We start from the raw sequence: 18,413 nt of genomic DNA, 5'->3' as shown, positions 1-18,413 counted from the left end.
ATTATATTTTTTGGCGATTACTATTTTGACTTATTTACTAAAACTACAATGCTGTATCTCCATTTTTGCGTTATGATTTAAAAAATAAAATATAGGCAGCCAGACGCCATATGGAGGAAAATATACCATATAATGTTATAGGTAAATATTGTTTACATTCATCTATTTATTTAACCATAATTGTAAATGATTCCCACATTATTAAAATTTTTGTATATGAACTCTTAGATACCACCACATCTAAATACTTATTCTAGACAATACATAGTGTTTTAATGTTATAACTCAACTCTGGTTTAATGATTTGAGACAAAAGCCAAAGAAATTCGTAGACCAACCATGGATTATGTTATTTGGTTAAATGTAATTAATAATGATGGATTTTTGAATGGATAGCTGGATCTAGGACCTTTATCATCGTTTAAATAATTATCTTTTCTGGTGTCAGGAAACATGTTCAAAAACGAATAATTATAATCATTTCAAGTTTTGTAAAAGAATTTTCTCTAGTAAAAGTCCCAGAACTATATTGTTAAAAGTTTGTCTCCACGAAAATCCCCTGGTAATGCGCCCTTCCATATATTCTAGCATATTTGTATTAATTCTAAAAATTCTATAAAATAAACCATTCCAAATTTTAATTTTTTCTTTCAGACTAGTACCTTAGTTCACTGTATTAAACTAGAGGTCTCCAGCACTAGGTCATATTTAAATTACATATTTAATTTTTTACATTGAGACCAATTTTAAATTAACAACGCCGAGTTTCGTAGAGATTGTTAATTATATATAATAATCCTTATGGTAATTACATACATAATGGTTGTTATCTGTATGATAATGTTATCTTGTATGTATATGGCTCTCCTCCCTTAGTTTAAATAACGAATTTAGGCTTCGTATTTAAAACAAAAATGTTGTGTCAAATATGGCGGAGTTCGGAAACAAAATACGGCCAGTCAGTGTATTGTGATGGCTGATGGACAGACAAGCTCTGACATGTTTCTCTGAATGTCGAGTGTCAGGATTCATACATGCTTGTTACAAACAGACAGAGAGAACTGATAAACATTGAAGTGATTTCGTTAAATGTTGAATGTTTATTTATTCAGTCAATTAATGTTAACGTATTTCGAATAATCTCAATTTAAGGCTAATATATAGACCAACTTTAAAAGATAAGGCTAAATAAAAGTTATTTACAACACTTTTTCAAATTTATTATGACCTGTATGAATGTAGTGTGGAAAATATCTGTATGGCCAATATATGTGCCGTTTGGAAGGCTGTTCTACGGCTTTGACTGATATTGGGCCTTGGATCTAATAATGAAATCACTTCGACAATTTCAGTAAATGAGTCTGCCCACAGAAATGTATAATTGACAGTTTGTAACTTCACAAGATTTTTGTTATCGCGGGGAAGGTTTCAAGGTAGTGATGGTAAAAAATTGAAGATTATTTATAGTTGGGATAATAATTATTCGTCCCTAGAAACTTGAAGAAATATAAGCATTCTTAATTTTCAAAATGCTTTAATATTGTTATGTCATAAAGAAATTCATTTTCAGTTGATGTTGAGAAATAGTCGACTTAATAATTATTGTGATAACGTGAGAACGACTACCACACTAACATTTGTATTAACTGGTACTGGTTAAGAAACATATCCAAGGCATTTGAAAGAATAAATCTGTACCGTGTTAATTTTGAACCAGTTAGTAAACATTACGAGAGTGACTTAAAAACGTTGAACAGGTATGAACACTTACATTTACACATTTCTATATTTATTACTGTTTCAAGACGCTGCTTAAATATAGGAAGGATTGGTTTTCTCAACCATTATAAATCACAGGGGTAAAAGGAATTACTTAAGATTTTCTACTCGTACCTACATAATTTACAAAACATTTTGTGCCCACAAATTCTTTAGTATCTTAAAGGTTTTTGGTCGGTCCAGAGTAAAAAAAGACTGTAATGTTACTTAAATAAAAATTGAGGAAAAAAAAATAAAACAATTAATTATAAAATCGCTTTTATTAGAATATGTACAGTGATCATACGACGACGGGGGTTCTGCTCTTGGGAATGATTTTGCGGCGACGGTGAGCCTTGCGCTGCGACTGCGGGGCGTGCTGCTAGAGGTTCAGCGGAGGCCCGTTCTCGACAAACGAGGAAATGTTGTTGACGACGTTGTTCACCTTAGCTAAAGTGGGAGACTTGTTGGTTATTGCTATTGGCGTCGTTGTCGTAGTTTGAGTCGACCTTGTCGATGTCTGGACTTTGTCCTTTTTGTGTTTCTTGGTGTCCTCATTGATCTCCAGAGCTATGCATTCTCTTTGACCTAAAACAGCAATGCGTATTTAAAAACAGAAGTACAACGTTTCTGAAAAAGTAAAAAGGAATAAAAGGTGTCGTATAGTCTGTTCTTGAACTATTATTAATTCTCAAGATTATCAAATCATATAGACGGGACTTTGATGCCGTAGACTTTGCACGAATAAAACTGTAATTTCCCAGATAATGTCATAAACCAATCTACAGTATTCAACACTGTCTGACAACCAACCATCAACCACTGCTGCAACCATGATAAAATTAGTCCAGGCTGATTTAGTATAGGCGTTAACTACTGGGATTATCATAACGGAACATAACTTTTCAATGGCATTTTTTATTATTGATCCCATAGTTTTCACTTGTATTTGAGTGAGATAAGTCAGCGTTTCATGGTTATTCACCCATATTGAGGTTAAGTGGTAGAGAGGACTTTGTAGTCCTAACTTAGCCTCCAATAAAGACATTTTTCATTTAATTTTGTTCACCCTTCAAGATAATATTATATTATAGTACTGACCTGGTTGTGATCAAACCATGACTAAAGAATATGATCTTTCTGGACATACTGAATAATAGATTGCTAATTAAGTGTTGTGTCATTTTCCAAAACCGTTATAAAAGTTTTGTTTGCAATTTTAATTGGCTTTAAATTTTATAAAAATTTTCTTTTTGCGAAAAAGTCATGATGTTCATAATTTGGACTACTTTAGTTACACTGATGCTTGAACAGTACCACAGACATATATACAACGATTCGAAGCAAAACTTTTTTTGTTTTGTTTATAACATTTATGAAATATTTATTAACACTATCTAAGACACACTCAAAACGCTCACTTCTCTATGTTATTTTGTTCAAAATTACAAGGTAGAGACTGTATATAAAAATTAATATTTTTTTTAAATTATTTTGGCTTTCCTAAGTTTATCACTAATTTTAATCATGAAGAGATTGTAGATACTCGATATTTTTTTATTGATTATATAATGTGTGATATTTACATAAGCATGTACCTATACTTTTTAAATACACAATTATATACTTGTAATATTTGTAGAATGTAATAGTTAGGAATAAATTATGAGCATGAGTTACTCATATACATGAACAATGCGTACCAAGGACTTGAGCAAACGGTTGGTGAGTATGGGCCACTGGAGCTGCACCGACCATGACACTGGCTGCAGTGCCGGACTTGAACAGTCCGTGCCGACTTGGCATCATGGACTGGCGTACATTGCGCTCTGGTCGGACCAAGATGATGTATAACTGAAACATTGACTCTTGGTAATACTCACTTCTGTTACAGTATAACGTTCCATATTGTGTACAGCACAATTGACGTGCATCTGTGTGATAATTAAAAATGTTCTAATAAAACATAAAACATTGTATAAAGACTTTGAACGCAGTTATTTTGTATGGAGGACTTACATACTTAGACCATTACAGAGTACTAAAGCAAAAAAGTAAGTCAAACAAAATATTTGGGGCTGGTATGGCAGCGTTCAGAATCTAAATAAAAATATGTTTCTGTAAGATAGCATCTATTTTCATTATCCGGTTATATTAAGGATCTAAATTACAAAGAAGAGATTACAACGATGTTATCAAACAAGATTTAATGCACTTGAAGGTTTTTACGGAGCACATAAACGTGTCATAGAGATACATGCAGCCATTCACCATATGTTATATTTTGCCACATTACCTATCTATTTTTTGGAATGATTAAAAAAATAATAGTGACAGACTTTTTGCTGTACCTAGGGTTGCTACTTGTAAGTACTTACCTTAGGAGAGAAGAGGCAGACCAGAGTGACGCTGGCGGACATACTGATAGTCACGGACATGGAGGTGATGCGGAGCGGCATGTGGTGACCAGTGCCGAAGTACAGAGGTACGAATGCCAGCCATATCACACAAGTAGTGTACATTGTGAACCCTAAGACAATAAATATCGTCACTATATTTGCTATCCTTATGTTGGTATTCCTAGAACTGTAAACAGTTAATATTAAATGTTAAATGTTAAAAGTTAATATATCACCATCCATCACAGTGAATGGACTGTGATGGATATATTACTTTTTAGACATTTACCTTAGTTCAGAGTTACATGAAATCTGTAACATTACATTTCGTGATCTGCAATCTGGACTTTGTCGAAAGAAGATAGGTTTCACATGTTCACAAGATACTCACCTATGTGCTTACTCTCGTTGAATGCCTCAGGTATGTTCCGAGTGAGGACAGCGTACACGGTACAAACCAGGATGAGCAATATGGGGTAGCCAAACGCTATCATGTATGAAGCATTGACATATGACGCGCAGACCAGCAGGTTATCCTCCCGTGTGGGGTAGTGGTGGATGGCCCGAGGGGGTGATACGATCATCCATATACCGTTGATCAAGACCTAGGTGAACACAATAGAGTTTAATATGGTATTCTGTGAATTAAAAACAAATTATTAATCTCCATCCCGTCCTTTTTCGCTGTTTTCTTTGTTACCTGTTATGGCTGGAATTCGTAGAGTTTGTTTTAAATGTGATTTTTAAGCGCAATGACAAACTATCAAATCGGTTTTGGCTATTAGGTTTTGTAACTTTCTCCGTATTTCTAATACAACTTTGGAAAGGTAGTTTAAAACTACAACGTTTTAACCGTACGTAAATCCGATATCTTGTTCTGATTTCTGTATACCTTAAATGATATATCCATATCACAATGCAATGAATACAGTATAGTTGGAAACATTGGCATTATATTTATAACATTATATTTTTTATATTTTATATTTACATATTTTATACATTTGTTATAGTTGTATGAAACAAATAATTGTATAAAGCATATAGACTGCTTTGCCTGTACCGCTTGTGCCTCATAGTAGTAAACAATCTTAGTATGTGGTATTATAGTAGGCCTATTGAACTTGATATTAGCATTTAAAACATAAGAAAAACTAAAAAAACCAACTGTACTCCCGCATGCGGATGTGCAAATTCGGAGAAAATAGTTTATTTGTATTATTTGTAATTTATTGAATACAGATTTTTGAACTTGAACTTGATTGGCTTCCCTCCCCTCCCCCCTTCATGTATCGTGGTACCTGCACAGACACAAGACCGCTGCAGATGATCAGCTGAGACTTAGGGGAGATGAAGTTGGGCCGCTTTGTAGTCCGCTTGCCGGCGTTGAAGATACGGGCTATCCGGTTAGTCTTCGTGAGTAACGCTGCGTACACCACCGTGAAACAGAACCCTGTCCCGAACCTGGCCAACATCACAAATTATAGTACAGCTGAGTCTGACATCTGCACTGTAAACATCTAGAACGTGTCTGTAGCTGTGGACACGATGTTACCGACCTCTGGATGCCACAGACGACATTGCTGGGCCGCAGCACCAACGCGAAGGTGACGGAGTAACACAGCAGTATACCGGTGAGCAGGACATAACTTAGCTCCCGGCCCGCGGCCTTGACCACCGGGGTCGTGTTGTGTCGAAGAAACACCCCCACCACTAGGAGGGTTATTATGATACCTGCGAAACAATCTTGAGTTAGAAGTCACTCACACCCAAGTAATGAGGTGGTGTTAGGATCTTAATGTAGTATTGTTGACAATTGAGCAAATTACTTCAAGCAATATAGTGGTGAGTGTGTATACAAGTATAGTATAAGAACATGACCTACCTGTAGCAGACAGAGACATAGCTCCGATGGCCCAGGCACTCTCTGCCTTGAGGAACACCTCTGGAATATTCAGGCACTGTTGTTTGCTGGGGTCTGGTACTGTTCCCTCAGGACACATAACACACTGAGTCTCGTCCAGAGGGTGTCTTACCTACACAAACACAGGTTATTACAGTTTCTTGTACGGGTGACTTCCTTGTGGTAGACAATGACAGCTCCAATGAATATTGGGAAAACACCTCTGAAATGTCCAGACACTGTTTACTGGATTCATTGTTGAGTTTCCACGATTAGCTATAAAACATGAAACACTTTTGTGTTGACCTTATCTAAAACATTTATTCAGGAATCTGGTAGTAATTTTAAAATGTTACCAAATCTAAATGTATCTACTAAACATTTTAATTAAAATCATCGCAGTTTTGTGTGAATTCAAATAGTTCATTAAAGTGAACATTTTCTTACATATCACTTAAAAAGATTGACTTTAAAAAGTCCAGTTAACACGTTCTGCGTGATCTTCGAAAGAAGATTTCGTAATGTGTCTGACAGTGGATATTTTATTCCCTTAGTAGTTTTGCGTTTTTGTCTAAGCCCGCTTTAGTTTATTATTCCCTTTTGATTGCTCAAGGAAAGTTAAGTACAAACAAATAAGTAATATTTGAGATCTATCATCCGAATAAATTATCATATTTTAATATTACGCAACATTTACTTTGTAGCCAAGAAAAAGTCAAGGCGTGATAATTTAATCACTTTCCTAAATTTATTTTTTATCGAGAATCAAGTACACGTACTTGTATTTTGTTTATTTTTGTAATGTTGGAATTGGAGGAATAAAAATTTCTCATCCATGTTTTACTGGTTACAATATCCTATTATTGAAATTGCTCTTTTTTCTTATATTGGGCTGCAGTGAATAGTGAGATACAAACAACTTTACCTGGTACTGTGTACAGTTGAAGCAGTGCCAACAACAGCTCTCTCCCTCCACGTACTGCTTGGCTTGTCCCAACTCACACGGCAGACTACAGACAGACTCTGGGGGTTGTGACTGCCCCAGGCGGAACTGTACATCTGTCGGCACATACCAATCACTATGTTGAGTTTGTACTGTGACATCTGGTGATCTATGAGTGTAACCATTGCATAATCTAATATGTTACTGGATTACTGGATAATCTAATATGTTAATAAATAAAGCGTAAAGGAACGATATAATAGTTTTATTTATTTTAGAACAGCTAGAGCACCTAATGAATTACAATGCAGTAGTTTATATTCTACCTATATCAAAAGAAAATGGGAATTATAAAAATATCATATTAAGTAACAACAGACTCAGAACAGAAAGTTACGAGCTTGCAATGTCATACAAAGGTCCTTTGTAATCCAGTCCCTAAGGTTCAGTATTGACATCAGAAGGCATGCTATTTGCCCACGCATCTGAGAATCCATCACTTTTAACACAGGGATGAAGTAAAACTGAGTTTAAAATAGGAAATAATCTCAAATCTACAAACTTTTCATATCAGAAACTTACAATTAGTGTCTCTATCTATGCCAATTAATTCTCACAAAACCAACTATCTGATATTACTACTATTTTATAATTTATATTCAATATGTAGTCTTTAATTCTAAAATGGAGTATACATTTAACAAAAAATATTGATGATAATTTTTAATGTATGGTATGTATGGATGTGGGGTGTTGGGAGCTTTTAATAGTATGTAATGGTATTTTTCAATTAAGATACTAAAATCCAACCTATGGAGTGAAATATTTTTAGATTTAGATTTATAGACGGATTTCATTAGCGGAGGCTCAAATTCACGGCCAGCAGTTTATTATTACATTTGAAACAATTATAGCTCCAGATTACAACGCACTAGCAGTTCCGCCTCGAAGTCCTAAACTCCCCGCATTAATGGATCTGTGAATCTGCTGACACCCGAGTATGATGTGTTTAAGCAAATTAAAATCCATTTTGAGAACGAAAAGAACATACTGATAAGATATAAATAATTTTGTAGTAAAAATATGCCTACAAAAAAATGATTTTAAACTGTAGGACAGTTATCGGATAGATTTACTTCTTTAATAATAAACTTTGTAGAAAATTTGTTTCAGTAATAAGTTAATTGATAATGAAGTAATTTATGATAAAGGTGGTTAAAAAGAAGAGTCTGCCGTCAGCCGGACATTAATTTAAGTATTTAGATAATCAGTGTTTAATCGATTTAGCTTAATTGGCCAAAGTTAATTTTATAAATGCATTACAACTGATCCGAGGATGTAAACGATTATTATTTGAATTTTTTTGAATATGCATTAGTACAAATCATTAATATGTTATAAATTAATAACGCCATGATTGGAATACCTAAATTTCCATTAAATTTAAATAGATATTTTACATACTTAAAGAATGTGTGTGTGTTTTTTTTATGCATGGTATCTTTATTTAGTGGATATTAATCCCACTCAACTAAGTTATGCTGGATTTGTCTGATGCAATTCTACATAAACAGAATAATGTATTTGTAATGTAGAAATAAATGTAGTATAAAGTTAGATAAAGTTTTAGATTTAATTAGATGGAGTCTTCTACATTTCTTTGGTGACAAGCATGACAAGTGGTAGATTTAGAACAAATTTCGGCTCTCTTTTTAGAAGGACACATATATGTACACTATAATGTTTGTTTATTTTTGGAATTTTAAATTTAATTTATAAGAATCCAAATATTTAAAGAACATTTAATTATGGACATTTTATAAATATGAAACACGAAGTGAAAACCTCTAAACAATTCCAATCTATAAAAGTAGGCTGCTTTAATAAAAGCCGCTGTTTATGGGTAGGGTCTATACTTATTTATAATATTCAACACCAATATGTGTTTATGAGTTCTAATGTGTACTTTGTCAGAGTTAACCTTGTGTGCGAATATCGTTGTGTATGTGGTAGAATCGTCAGCAATACGTGTTTATGAGTTTTGATGTGAAAGGTGTTAGAGTTGGCTTACCACTTGTGTGCAAGTATTTTTGTGAATGTGGTAGAATCGAATATCAATATGTGTGTTTGAAATTTGATCTGCGGTGATTGCGGTGTCAGTGGACAGCTACTCATGTGTAATTAAGTCCTTTCTCGATTTCAGCATCAATGTCCTAGTTAAAAATCACAAAATATAAGACTAGACTTTGACTCCGCTCTTTTTTCAATACAATATAAACAAAAGGCTATTCAATACTGTTCAATATGAAAATATCTCGACTCACTGGCTATGATATAAATAAAAAATGGCTTGAAAATCTCTGTCTACATGGAACTAGTTCATGGATTCAAATCTTTTTCGAAGCAGACTTTGCAATCGATATTAAAAAACTAACTTTATTAATTTCAACAAGAAAATTGAAGCGCACCTTTCGTTATAGTTACATTCTCTTCTAAAAATTATATTATACTACATTCCTAGGAACGCACCTCGATAGAAAGTTTACGTAAAGTGATCTTATTGACGAGTTATATTCAAGAATTGACAATGGTATGTGATAGGTGTAACCTGACAAAAATTATCCTTAAAGTGTTATAATAAAGGCCTATTGTGGTCTAGTATATCCAAATTTTTACTATGAATTAAGATTGAAAAATAAAGTGTTGATTAGCTGCGCTTAATACGAATTTGAATAAGGTTTTCGGTTCCATAAGAAAACAGTCAAAATCATTACAAATTTAAAGTTTAGAGAGTAATGCAGTAATGCTCTCAGGAGTTTGGTATTATTGACTTTGCTTTGCCTCTACATCCTGGACGTGGCTCTGTAATCGATACAAATGTGAGTTGACACAGGGCAGTGACGTCTACGGATATAATACGTGTGAAAGGGACAACTTGATAATTCAATCTCACAGACTACTGGACTTTATCAAAGCATTAGCAACAAATAAGTTTCAAAGCTCGATAAAGAGATATTTTGGACTTGAATGAGATTAATTCAATTTATAAGTTCATGACAAATCACTGGAATCATCAAAATTTTTGTGTACTTTGTATCAAAATTAATAAACTTTTAATCTTGACAATAGTCAAAAAGAGTGACACAATTTATGTATCTTGTGTAATATCAATGTTTTATTCTTAAAATAAATACAGAAAATCATATTTTATAAAATTTATATGACTGACACTGTAAGTTTGAATTACAGTTTCAAGTGTGAATGTAGCAGAGTTATCAGTATAGCCTGTGCCTGAGTTCTTATGTGAATGTGTTCGCGTTCTCAGTAATACTTGTGTACAAGTTTTGATACGATTTTGTTTGAGTTTTGACCTGAATGTAGCAGGGTAAATTAGCAAACCACGCCTATGTATGAGTACTGAGTCATATTTAATTTGTTCAAATTAACATATTAAAATAAACATAATTAGTAAACACAACATATCCCATTTGATCCTAATTGTATGCGTAATACGAAACTCTAGATTTCTATTCCAAATTTGTTGTCAATAATGTACACTTTATATCTATAAAATATGTTTCTTCAACATAATAAAGAAACATATAAACATAATAATCACCACTTTTCACACTATTGCAATTGAGCAATATTGCATTATTGACTTCGGAAACACATCACTTTATTCCATGCTGATGAATAATGAAGTGACAAAAATTAATAATAGTTTTATATGATCTGGGCAACGACACGAGTAAAACACGACCTCATAGATAAATGACCGTTCACAGAACCTGGTGACTGGTGATTGGTGAGGGTACAAAGGTGAACGGCATATGGCATGTACTTGTGTCAATGATTAGATAAGGATAGTATCTCTTATGATACCCCAAATGTGTGTGTTACTGTGATTTAAACTGAAAAACAAAACTGAAGCACACGACAAATATCTGTGTTTAATACGAATATGATGTGCCTATGACGAATATTTATTTTATTATATAAACATGTGTTGTCGTTTATAACGTAAAATAGCATACTTATTAAGAATTACCTTTTTCTAAAACACATGGAAATTTAAACAACAAATATAAAAACCTTTACTCGGTTAAAGAGTTTTAAAAAAATATTGCAACTTTACTAGAGTGCATGTAATTTCCTAATAGGTTGACAAAATGGCTTTATGCAAAGAGCAGTCCTTATACTACTTAAATGGAGTGAATTTTTCGAGATTTAACTTTAGTGGGTGTTTCAATTTATAAATGGAAATACCAAGAATATGATTATGGACATAAACATTTCTTTGATTAAAAATAGAGTAAAAAGCAGAACTAATAACTCATAAGTTCTTTTTGATTTAGTATAATAAAGTAAGAAAACAAAGTAAAAAAACATTACTACATTAATATGGATGGAACAACAGGAAATATGAAAATGTAAAAAACAACGGATAAAAACAAAAATGTCAAGGGGAAGTGAATAGAAAAAAAGATCGTGAATTAATTTAACCAAAACAGGTTTCGTACTTAAATTTTGTTTGGTAAAACCTAAATGTTAATTTATTTTTAGACAGATTTAACTAATCCATTTTTATATAAATGTGACAAACAACCTGTTGTTACAAACTCACCTCTGTTGTTGATGCCATTACAATATATTCGTGATGGAGATCATGTGGCCTAGCAATATTTCTTCACCAATTAATATTTATTAGAGGGTTATTGCTCACCTGGCATGTACAGAATCAACTCTCCGTCCAGATACTAGACCCACCGGTTGTTGCTGGAGGATATCTGTTTGAATTGAACGATATTATAGGACTAAACTGACATGTTCAGAGTCAACTCCCCGTCCAGAGACTCTCCGACCTTGACCTACCGGTAGTTGCCGGAGGACGTCTGCTTGAAGTGAATGATATTCTAAGACTTACTTGACATGTTCAGAGTCAACTCCCCGTCCAGATACTCTTCGAACTTCACCCACCGATAGTTACCGGAGGACATCTGTTTGAAGTGAATGATATTGTAAGACTTACCTGACATGTTCAGAGTCAACTTCCCGTCCAGATACTCTCCGACCTTGACCCACCGGTAGTTGCCGGAAGACAGCTGTTTGAAGTGAATGGTATTGTAGGACTAATCTGACATGTTCAGAGTCAACTCCCCGTCCAGATACTCTTCGAACTTCACCCACCGATAGTTACCGGAGGACATCTGTTTGAAGTGAATGATATTGTAAGACTTACCTGACATGTTCAAGTCAACTCCCCGTCCAGATACTCTCCGACCTTGACCCACCGGTAGTTGCCGGAAGACAGCTGTTTGAAGTGAATGATATTGTAGGACTAATCTGACATGTTCAGAGTCAACTCCCCGTCCAGATACTCTCCGACCTTGACCCAACGGTAGTTGCCGGAAGACAGCTGTTTGAAGTGAATGATATTGTAGGACTAATCTGACATGTTCAGAGTCAACTCCCCGTCCAGATACTCTTCGAACTTCACCCAACGATAGTTACCGGAGGACATCTGTTTGAAGTGAATGATATTGTAAGACTTACCTGACATGTTCAGAGTCAACTCCCCGTCCAGATACTCTTCGAACTTCACCCAACGATAGTTACCGGAGGACATCTGTTTGAAGTGAATGATATTGTAAGACTTACCTGACATGTTCAGAGTCAACTCCCCGTCCAGATACTCTCCGACCTTGACCCACCGGTAGTTGCCGGAAGACAGCTGTTTGAAGTGAATGATATTGTAGGACTAATCTGACATGTTCAGAGTCAATTCCCTGTCAAGATACTCTCCCACCTCGACTCACCGGTAGTTGCCGGAGGAAGTCTACTTGAAGTAAACGATATTGTAGGACTAACCTGACATGTTCAGAGTCAACTCCCCGTCCAGATACTCTCCGACCTTGACCCACCGGTAGTTGCCGGAAGACAGCTGTTTGAAGTGAATGATATTGTAGGACTAATCTGACATGTTCAGAGTCAACTCCCCGTCCAGATACTCTCCGACCTTGACCCACCGGTAGTTGCCGGAAGACAGCTGTTTGAAGTGAATGGTATTGTAGGACTAATCTGACATGTTCAGAGTCAACTCCCCGTCCAGATACTCTTCGAACTTCACCCAACGATAGTTACCGGAGGACATCTGTTTGAAGTGAATGATATTGTAAGACTTACCTGACATGTTCAGAGTCAACTCCCCGTCCAGATACTCTCCGACCTTGACCCACCGGTAGTTGCCGGAAGACAGCTGTTTGAAGTGAATGATATTGTAGGACTAATCTGACATGTTCAGAGTCAATTCCCTGTCAAGATACTCTCCCACCTCGACTCACCCGTAGTTGCCGGAGGAAGTCTACTTGAAGTAAACGATATTGTAGGACTAACCTGACATGTTCAGAGTCAATTCCCTGTCAAGATACTCTCCCACCTCGACTCACCGGTAGTTGCCGGAGGAAGTCTACTTGAAGTAAACGATATTGTAGGACTAACCTGACATGTTCAGAGTCAACTCCCCGTCCAGATACTCTCCGACCTTGACCCACCGGTAGTTGCCGGAGGAAGTCCACTTGAAGTATATAATATTGTAGGACTAACCTGACATGTTTAGAGTCAACTCCCCGTCCAGATAGTCTCCGACCTTGACCCACCGGTAGTTGCCGGACGACATCTGCTTGAAGTGAATGATATTGTAACGCGCTGGCCCGTCACCGTTAGAGTCAAACTTGAACTTGTCTCCAGACAGGCCTACAGGCAGAGAAACGATAGATTGACTCAGAAAGGTGAAATTTCATGAATGGTTTTACAGTTTAGAGAGATCAGGATAATAATTCGGTTCGTCTCTTTATCAGAATTTTACACAGTTCTTTTTTTTTGTGCGTACAGCGCTAAACATCGGTTATTGCGTATACACCCACAATTTTCAAACGTGTTTACTTTTATCCATTTATAAAACAAAAAAGAATATCTTTAACTTATAAACGTTTTTCGTAAATATAATTTTAACCTAATGTAACTGTCAAGTCTACTTTTTGATTCAATAAACCTTATATTTTAAATGCAGATGTTTCATATACAGATTGATACATATGTGGACGTTCAGAAGTTTTAAAATGATCCAGGACATCATTTTCAACAAAGAATTCAAAGAATAGTATTTACCCATTAACTTCTTAATACGTCAATAGTTATTTTTATTTTTGTAATTGTCACTGGGATTACGTTTTGTCGGGATGGAAATATTTTATAATTATATAAATTCACATCCGTCTGTCTAGTTCCTTTCTGTAGTTATACACTACACAATACACAAGAATCGGTACTTAAGGTAAGATTAAAATACTTTCTCTTAACGCTTCATCGATGTGAAAATACTCACTGTTATTTAAGTGGAACCCATATTAAAACAGCTCTTTAATACAGTGATCTATTATCCTAAAAATGTATTACTTGATCCATACAAAAAAAGTCGTGCAATTTAAACAGTTATGATCATTTTGATTGGAAAATATACTTCGCTGTAAATAAAGTGAAACAACGAAAATTGAAGTAACTCATTAAACAAACAAACAAAGTACATAACCCATTAAATAATTACTTGCAATATGTTAATAAAAATGGCTTTTATTATTAAATGGTTCATAGGAATAAACTATATATGACCATGTAAGAACACTGAGGATTCTGTAACAATAACCTTTCTTAACATATTCATTCTAAACCAATATTCGCCATACTTGCCGGTTAAAATGACATTATTGTTTTCAAAATAACTAATAATAAAAATATTGCTAAATAAAAGTTAACAGTAGAATATAGTTTATAGTTGTTTTAGAAAGTGGGGCCAAGGCACACAAACCATATTGACATTACCTTCAAAGTTGACTTTACGCAAATATTTGAGCAGTTCCGGACCTTTGGTGGGTCTCATGTGTTCGCAGAGTCCTAGACTGCCATGGCAGAGTTCCCTGTGCAGATGAAGATTTGGTTAGATTAACAAAAATGTATGTTATTTGGATATGCAGGTTGATTCCTTTAATATTCCACCATTTTAATCTCGGAAACCATAAATCTGACAACATACGTTAAATGGGAGCCTTGGTTTTGATACATTCAAAAATAATTGTTGAAAACTTTTAAACTTCTACTATTTTCCAATATGGTATTAAAATTTGTTATTTCATACGGAATACCCTCTATTTTATTAATATTTATAATATAAAAAGCAATTTTAAGACATTTTTATACTTGGTTTTTTTATATTTCCGTTATTAATGGAAGATCAAATGGTTAACATTTCTTATGACGTCTTAGTAAGTCGCGAATGAACGGTTAGCACACGTGTATGATCTAATCGTATATTTGAAGCTAACCTGTGCATGTCTCTGAGAGCAACAGCAAAGGCCATCACAGCGTCACTGACGAACTGGAGTTGATTCTCGAACACTGTATTGTCTACAGTGAGCTGTTCTCGGGAGGTGCACATCCGAGTGTGTCTCTGGTTGTGGGGGGTGCGAGGGCTGTTGGGGTATCGGCACTGGAAGTGGTGTTCCCAAAATTCTGTCGAGCATATTATATAAATATTATTATTAAAACTAAAATAGGGATGTTACTAGACAAGGCCATTCCATTAAATTCTCTTCCAGAAATCAATCAAAAAATTTAATATACCAGTTTCGTAAACTTTCTTCACTAACAAAGCTCTCAAAACAGCTTTAATACTAAATTTTTTCCCACAAAACCTCTGCCCCTTGGTTCCAATTCCTTTTTTTATGAAAAAAGAGGATGATTGCAGTTAAGCGTTATTCTGCTTGTTCTCATGGGCCATTGGCCTAGATAGTGCACCATTTAGTATAATTATACTGACTAAACACATAAGGTTAGCATATGTACATGAATGTTTTATAAAATCTTTTCAGTAAAAAGAGATCTAATGAGTAATTTGATTATTTACCTACATCATCAGACTTCTTCCTTCTTCTCATATTATATTGCAATATACCCTCATGATCAAATCTCATGTATTTACAACGTCAAGTGTTTTATACAAAGCCAATATACAATAAATGCTGAAATAGTTTTTAGATCTCTTGAGTCCAGTTAGGCCGAATTATGAACTTTATTTGTATACTCATAAGAGAAAAATATGCCCCACATTTGGACAGAAAATCCGTTCTTTGCATTGTTCACAAACACGTATATAGAAGTTTTTGGTACAAGTAACGTGTTATGTGTTCCTACACTTATTAAATTTGGTTATTTCTATATTACTCTTTATGTTACCATCTTTGGGGATATTTGCATAATATTGAACAATAAACTAATGGAATAAGTTTTAAAAAGTTTACTGTAACAGATTATAATTAATTGAAGAATATTTAGCCCATTTGTATGAGTATTTTAATGTGTCCAAAATTTTGCTTGTGAATAAAAAAATTAGGGCAGGAAAAGTGAAAGTAAGGTTTTATACCCAAAGTTAAACAACAGCTGGACCGGCAGCAGATGTTGGCACTGCGTTCAGATTTCACACGAATCGTTAGGCACTGGTCGGAGTTGTTACATGTTTTCTCAGTGCTTCCATAGTCAAATACGAGATCTAAGAGAGCTAAATATATTTAGATTGATTACATGGCTGGGCCCAGTCTAAATGTGGATAGGTTAGTATCCGGTCATTCATGTCGTATCTCGGAAATATCCAGACTTAGTTTCTCTAGATTTATATTGAATATTTGTTGACACCAGTTTTAAATGAAGTATAATCAAAGTTGAAGTATATAATGACATGGAAATTGAAAGAATGAATCTTTTATGTACGAGTAATGTGACGAAAAATCTAAATGACCAGGAGATGGCCGCAATTTCGATTTAAATCTGCAGTTTATTTATTATTAAAACTCAGTTCCAAAATAATTTTGGACACTTCATTTAACTTATCCTACTTTTCTTGCATGAATTAAAACACAGCTTATAAAAATGCACACTGGGTTCCTAAATGTAGAATCTATTGATAGAAAATAAGAGGCAACCAGGGCAATGTAAAATGTTTGTAGTCGGGATTGTAATATTTTCTTTTCATTACAGCTCATTCTTTACAATGATGTACAATTCAGTATAGCTTAACTATGAGCGTTAAATTTAGGTCCAGTTTAACTTCCTCTTAGTGCAGGGTCTAAGAACCTGACGCTGTCACAGACTCCGTCCGTGGAATCTGGTGCCATGTTCGTCTGGAGTGATAAGCCTACGACGAATAAGTTCAAAATGACCACTTAACATCAGAGACACCCAGACTACAAAATATAGTGTAAATTAGGTTAAGTATGGACAGCTTCGAAGTACAGGAAAGTGAACTGGACCAAACTGACATTGAATTAACGCTTTTCCCAGCGTGTCCACTTTAGAGTCGACACATAAGTAAAAAAGCGTACTTGGGTTATTTTTGGTTACGTAGTCATAAATTCTGTTTGATACATTACTTAATAATGATAATGTTCGTTTAAAGTATAACATTTCTTTGTTATAACAAACTTATCTGGACGATTTATTGTTACGCTAGTTAATACTTTTGTTTTTGTTATGTTCAAAGATACTTTATGAGTCAGCTTTTTCTCGAATTCAGGTTTTAAAGGATACAAATATCTTCTCTGAAAATTAATGTATATTGTATTACTAGGATACTCAACTTAACAATGGAACAGTTGTCAAGGTTTTGGTTGAAAGAAATTGTAAGATGAAATCAAATAAAACTGTATACACGCGTTACCCTTTTTATTCAATAGTGGTGGCGAGTTGCGGCAGATTTTGTTATAGTTACTCGATAATTTAACAAGACTTCTTATTCTCTCCATCCCCAATCTAATTAGTATGGTTTGTGTCTATGTAGTAACTATACACGCACCGGAGTCACAAAACACAATTAATCTTTCTCTACTGTACTGTCACGTGATAGAGTATCTCAATGTTGATGCTCTTACTTCTTGACTCTCATTCGCATATTTAGACATCAGTAAGTTAAAAGTTACTAAACCCAAATAATAAGTGATGAAAATACTTAAAATGCATTAATATAAATCGTGAAGGTTCGCCAATATTTTGTAATACAAATGTAACTAGTTTGAACTGAACGATTACGTCTATAAGTGATGTCATGGCGATAGCTATGGCAACCAACTCAATGAATCTATATAATAGTTTCGTTTAACAGCAATAAATTCTGTGATTTAATTCAAATAACATCAGTTTGTTTAAGTTTACTTTGTGAAATTTAAAATTTTTTTGTGGCGTTTCTGATGTCTAAATACAATATTTCCCCTAAAACAAGATTTATAAATGTTAGTTGTTTAAAGTCCATACTCGTACGGAATATATTCGGAATTTAGCAATACTGATTGTGGGTGTTTATAAA

General features: G+C 34.4%; 1 protein-coding gene across 1 annotated transcript in view; it reads right to left on the bottom strand.

The window, feature by feature from the left end:
- Positions 1–2,030: 2,030 nt before the first annotated feature.
- LOC124366242 (metabotropic glutamate receptor 2-like) overlaps positions 2,031–18,413 on the bottom strand; it is a 153,711-nt gene continuing 137,328 nt past the window's right edge. Inside the window, exons 7-17 of the mRNA XM_046822637.1 lie at positions 15,385–15,571; positions 14,885–14,979; positions 13,610–13,759; positions 6,986–7,119; positions 6,043–6,193; positions 5,717–5,891; positions 5,459–5,621; positions 4,549–4,762; positions 4,137–4,288; positions 3,462–3,612; positions 2,031–2,346 (exon numbers count right to left, since the gene is read on the bottom strand). Coding sequence (XP_046678593.1) covers positions 2,141–2,346; positions 3,462–3,612; positions 4,137–4,288; positions 4,549–4,762; positions 5,459–5,621; positions 5,717–5,891; positions 6,043–6,193; positions 6,986–7,119; positions 13,610–13,759; positions 14,885–14,979; positions 15,385–15,571 — 1,778 coding nt within the window. The 3' untranslated portion in view covers positions 2,031–2,140. The remainder of the gene's footprint in view (positions 2,347–3,461; positions 3,613–4,136; positions 4,289–4,548; positions 4,763–5,458; positions 5,622–5,716; positions 5,892–6,042; positions 6,194–6,985; positions 7,120–13,609; positions 13,760–14,884; positions 14,980–15,384; positions 15,572–18,413) is intronic.

Source organism: Homalodisca vitripennis, chromosome 7 (assembly GCF_021130785.1).
Source record: "Homalodisca vitripennis isolate AUS2020 chromosome 7, UT_GWSS_2.1, whole genome shotgun sequence".
NCBI lineage: Eukaryota > Metazoa > Arthropoda > Insecta > Hemiptera > Cicadellidae > Homalodisca > Homalodisca vitripennis.
Note: the sequence above shows the minus strand (reverse complement) of the source record. Positions and strands in the feature narration are given on the sequence as shown.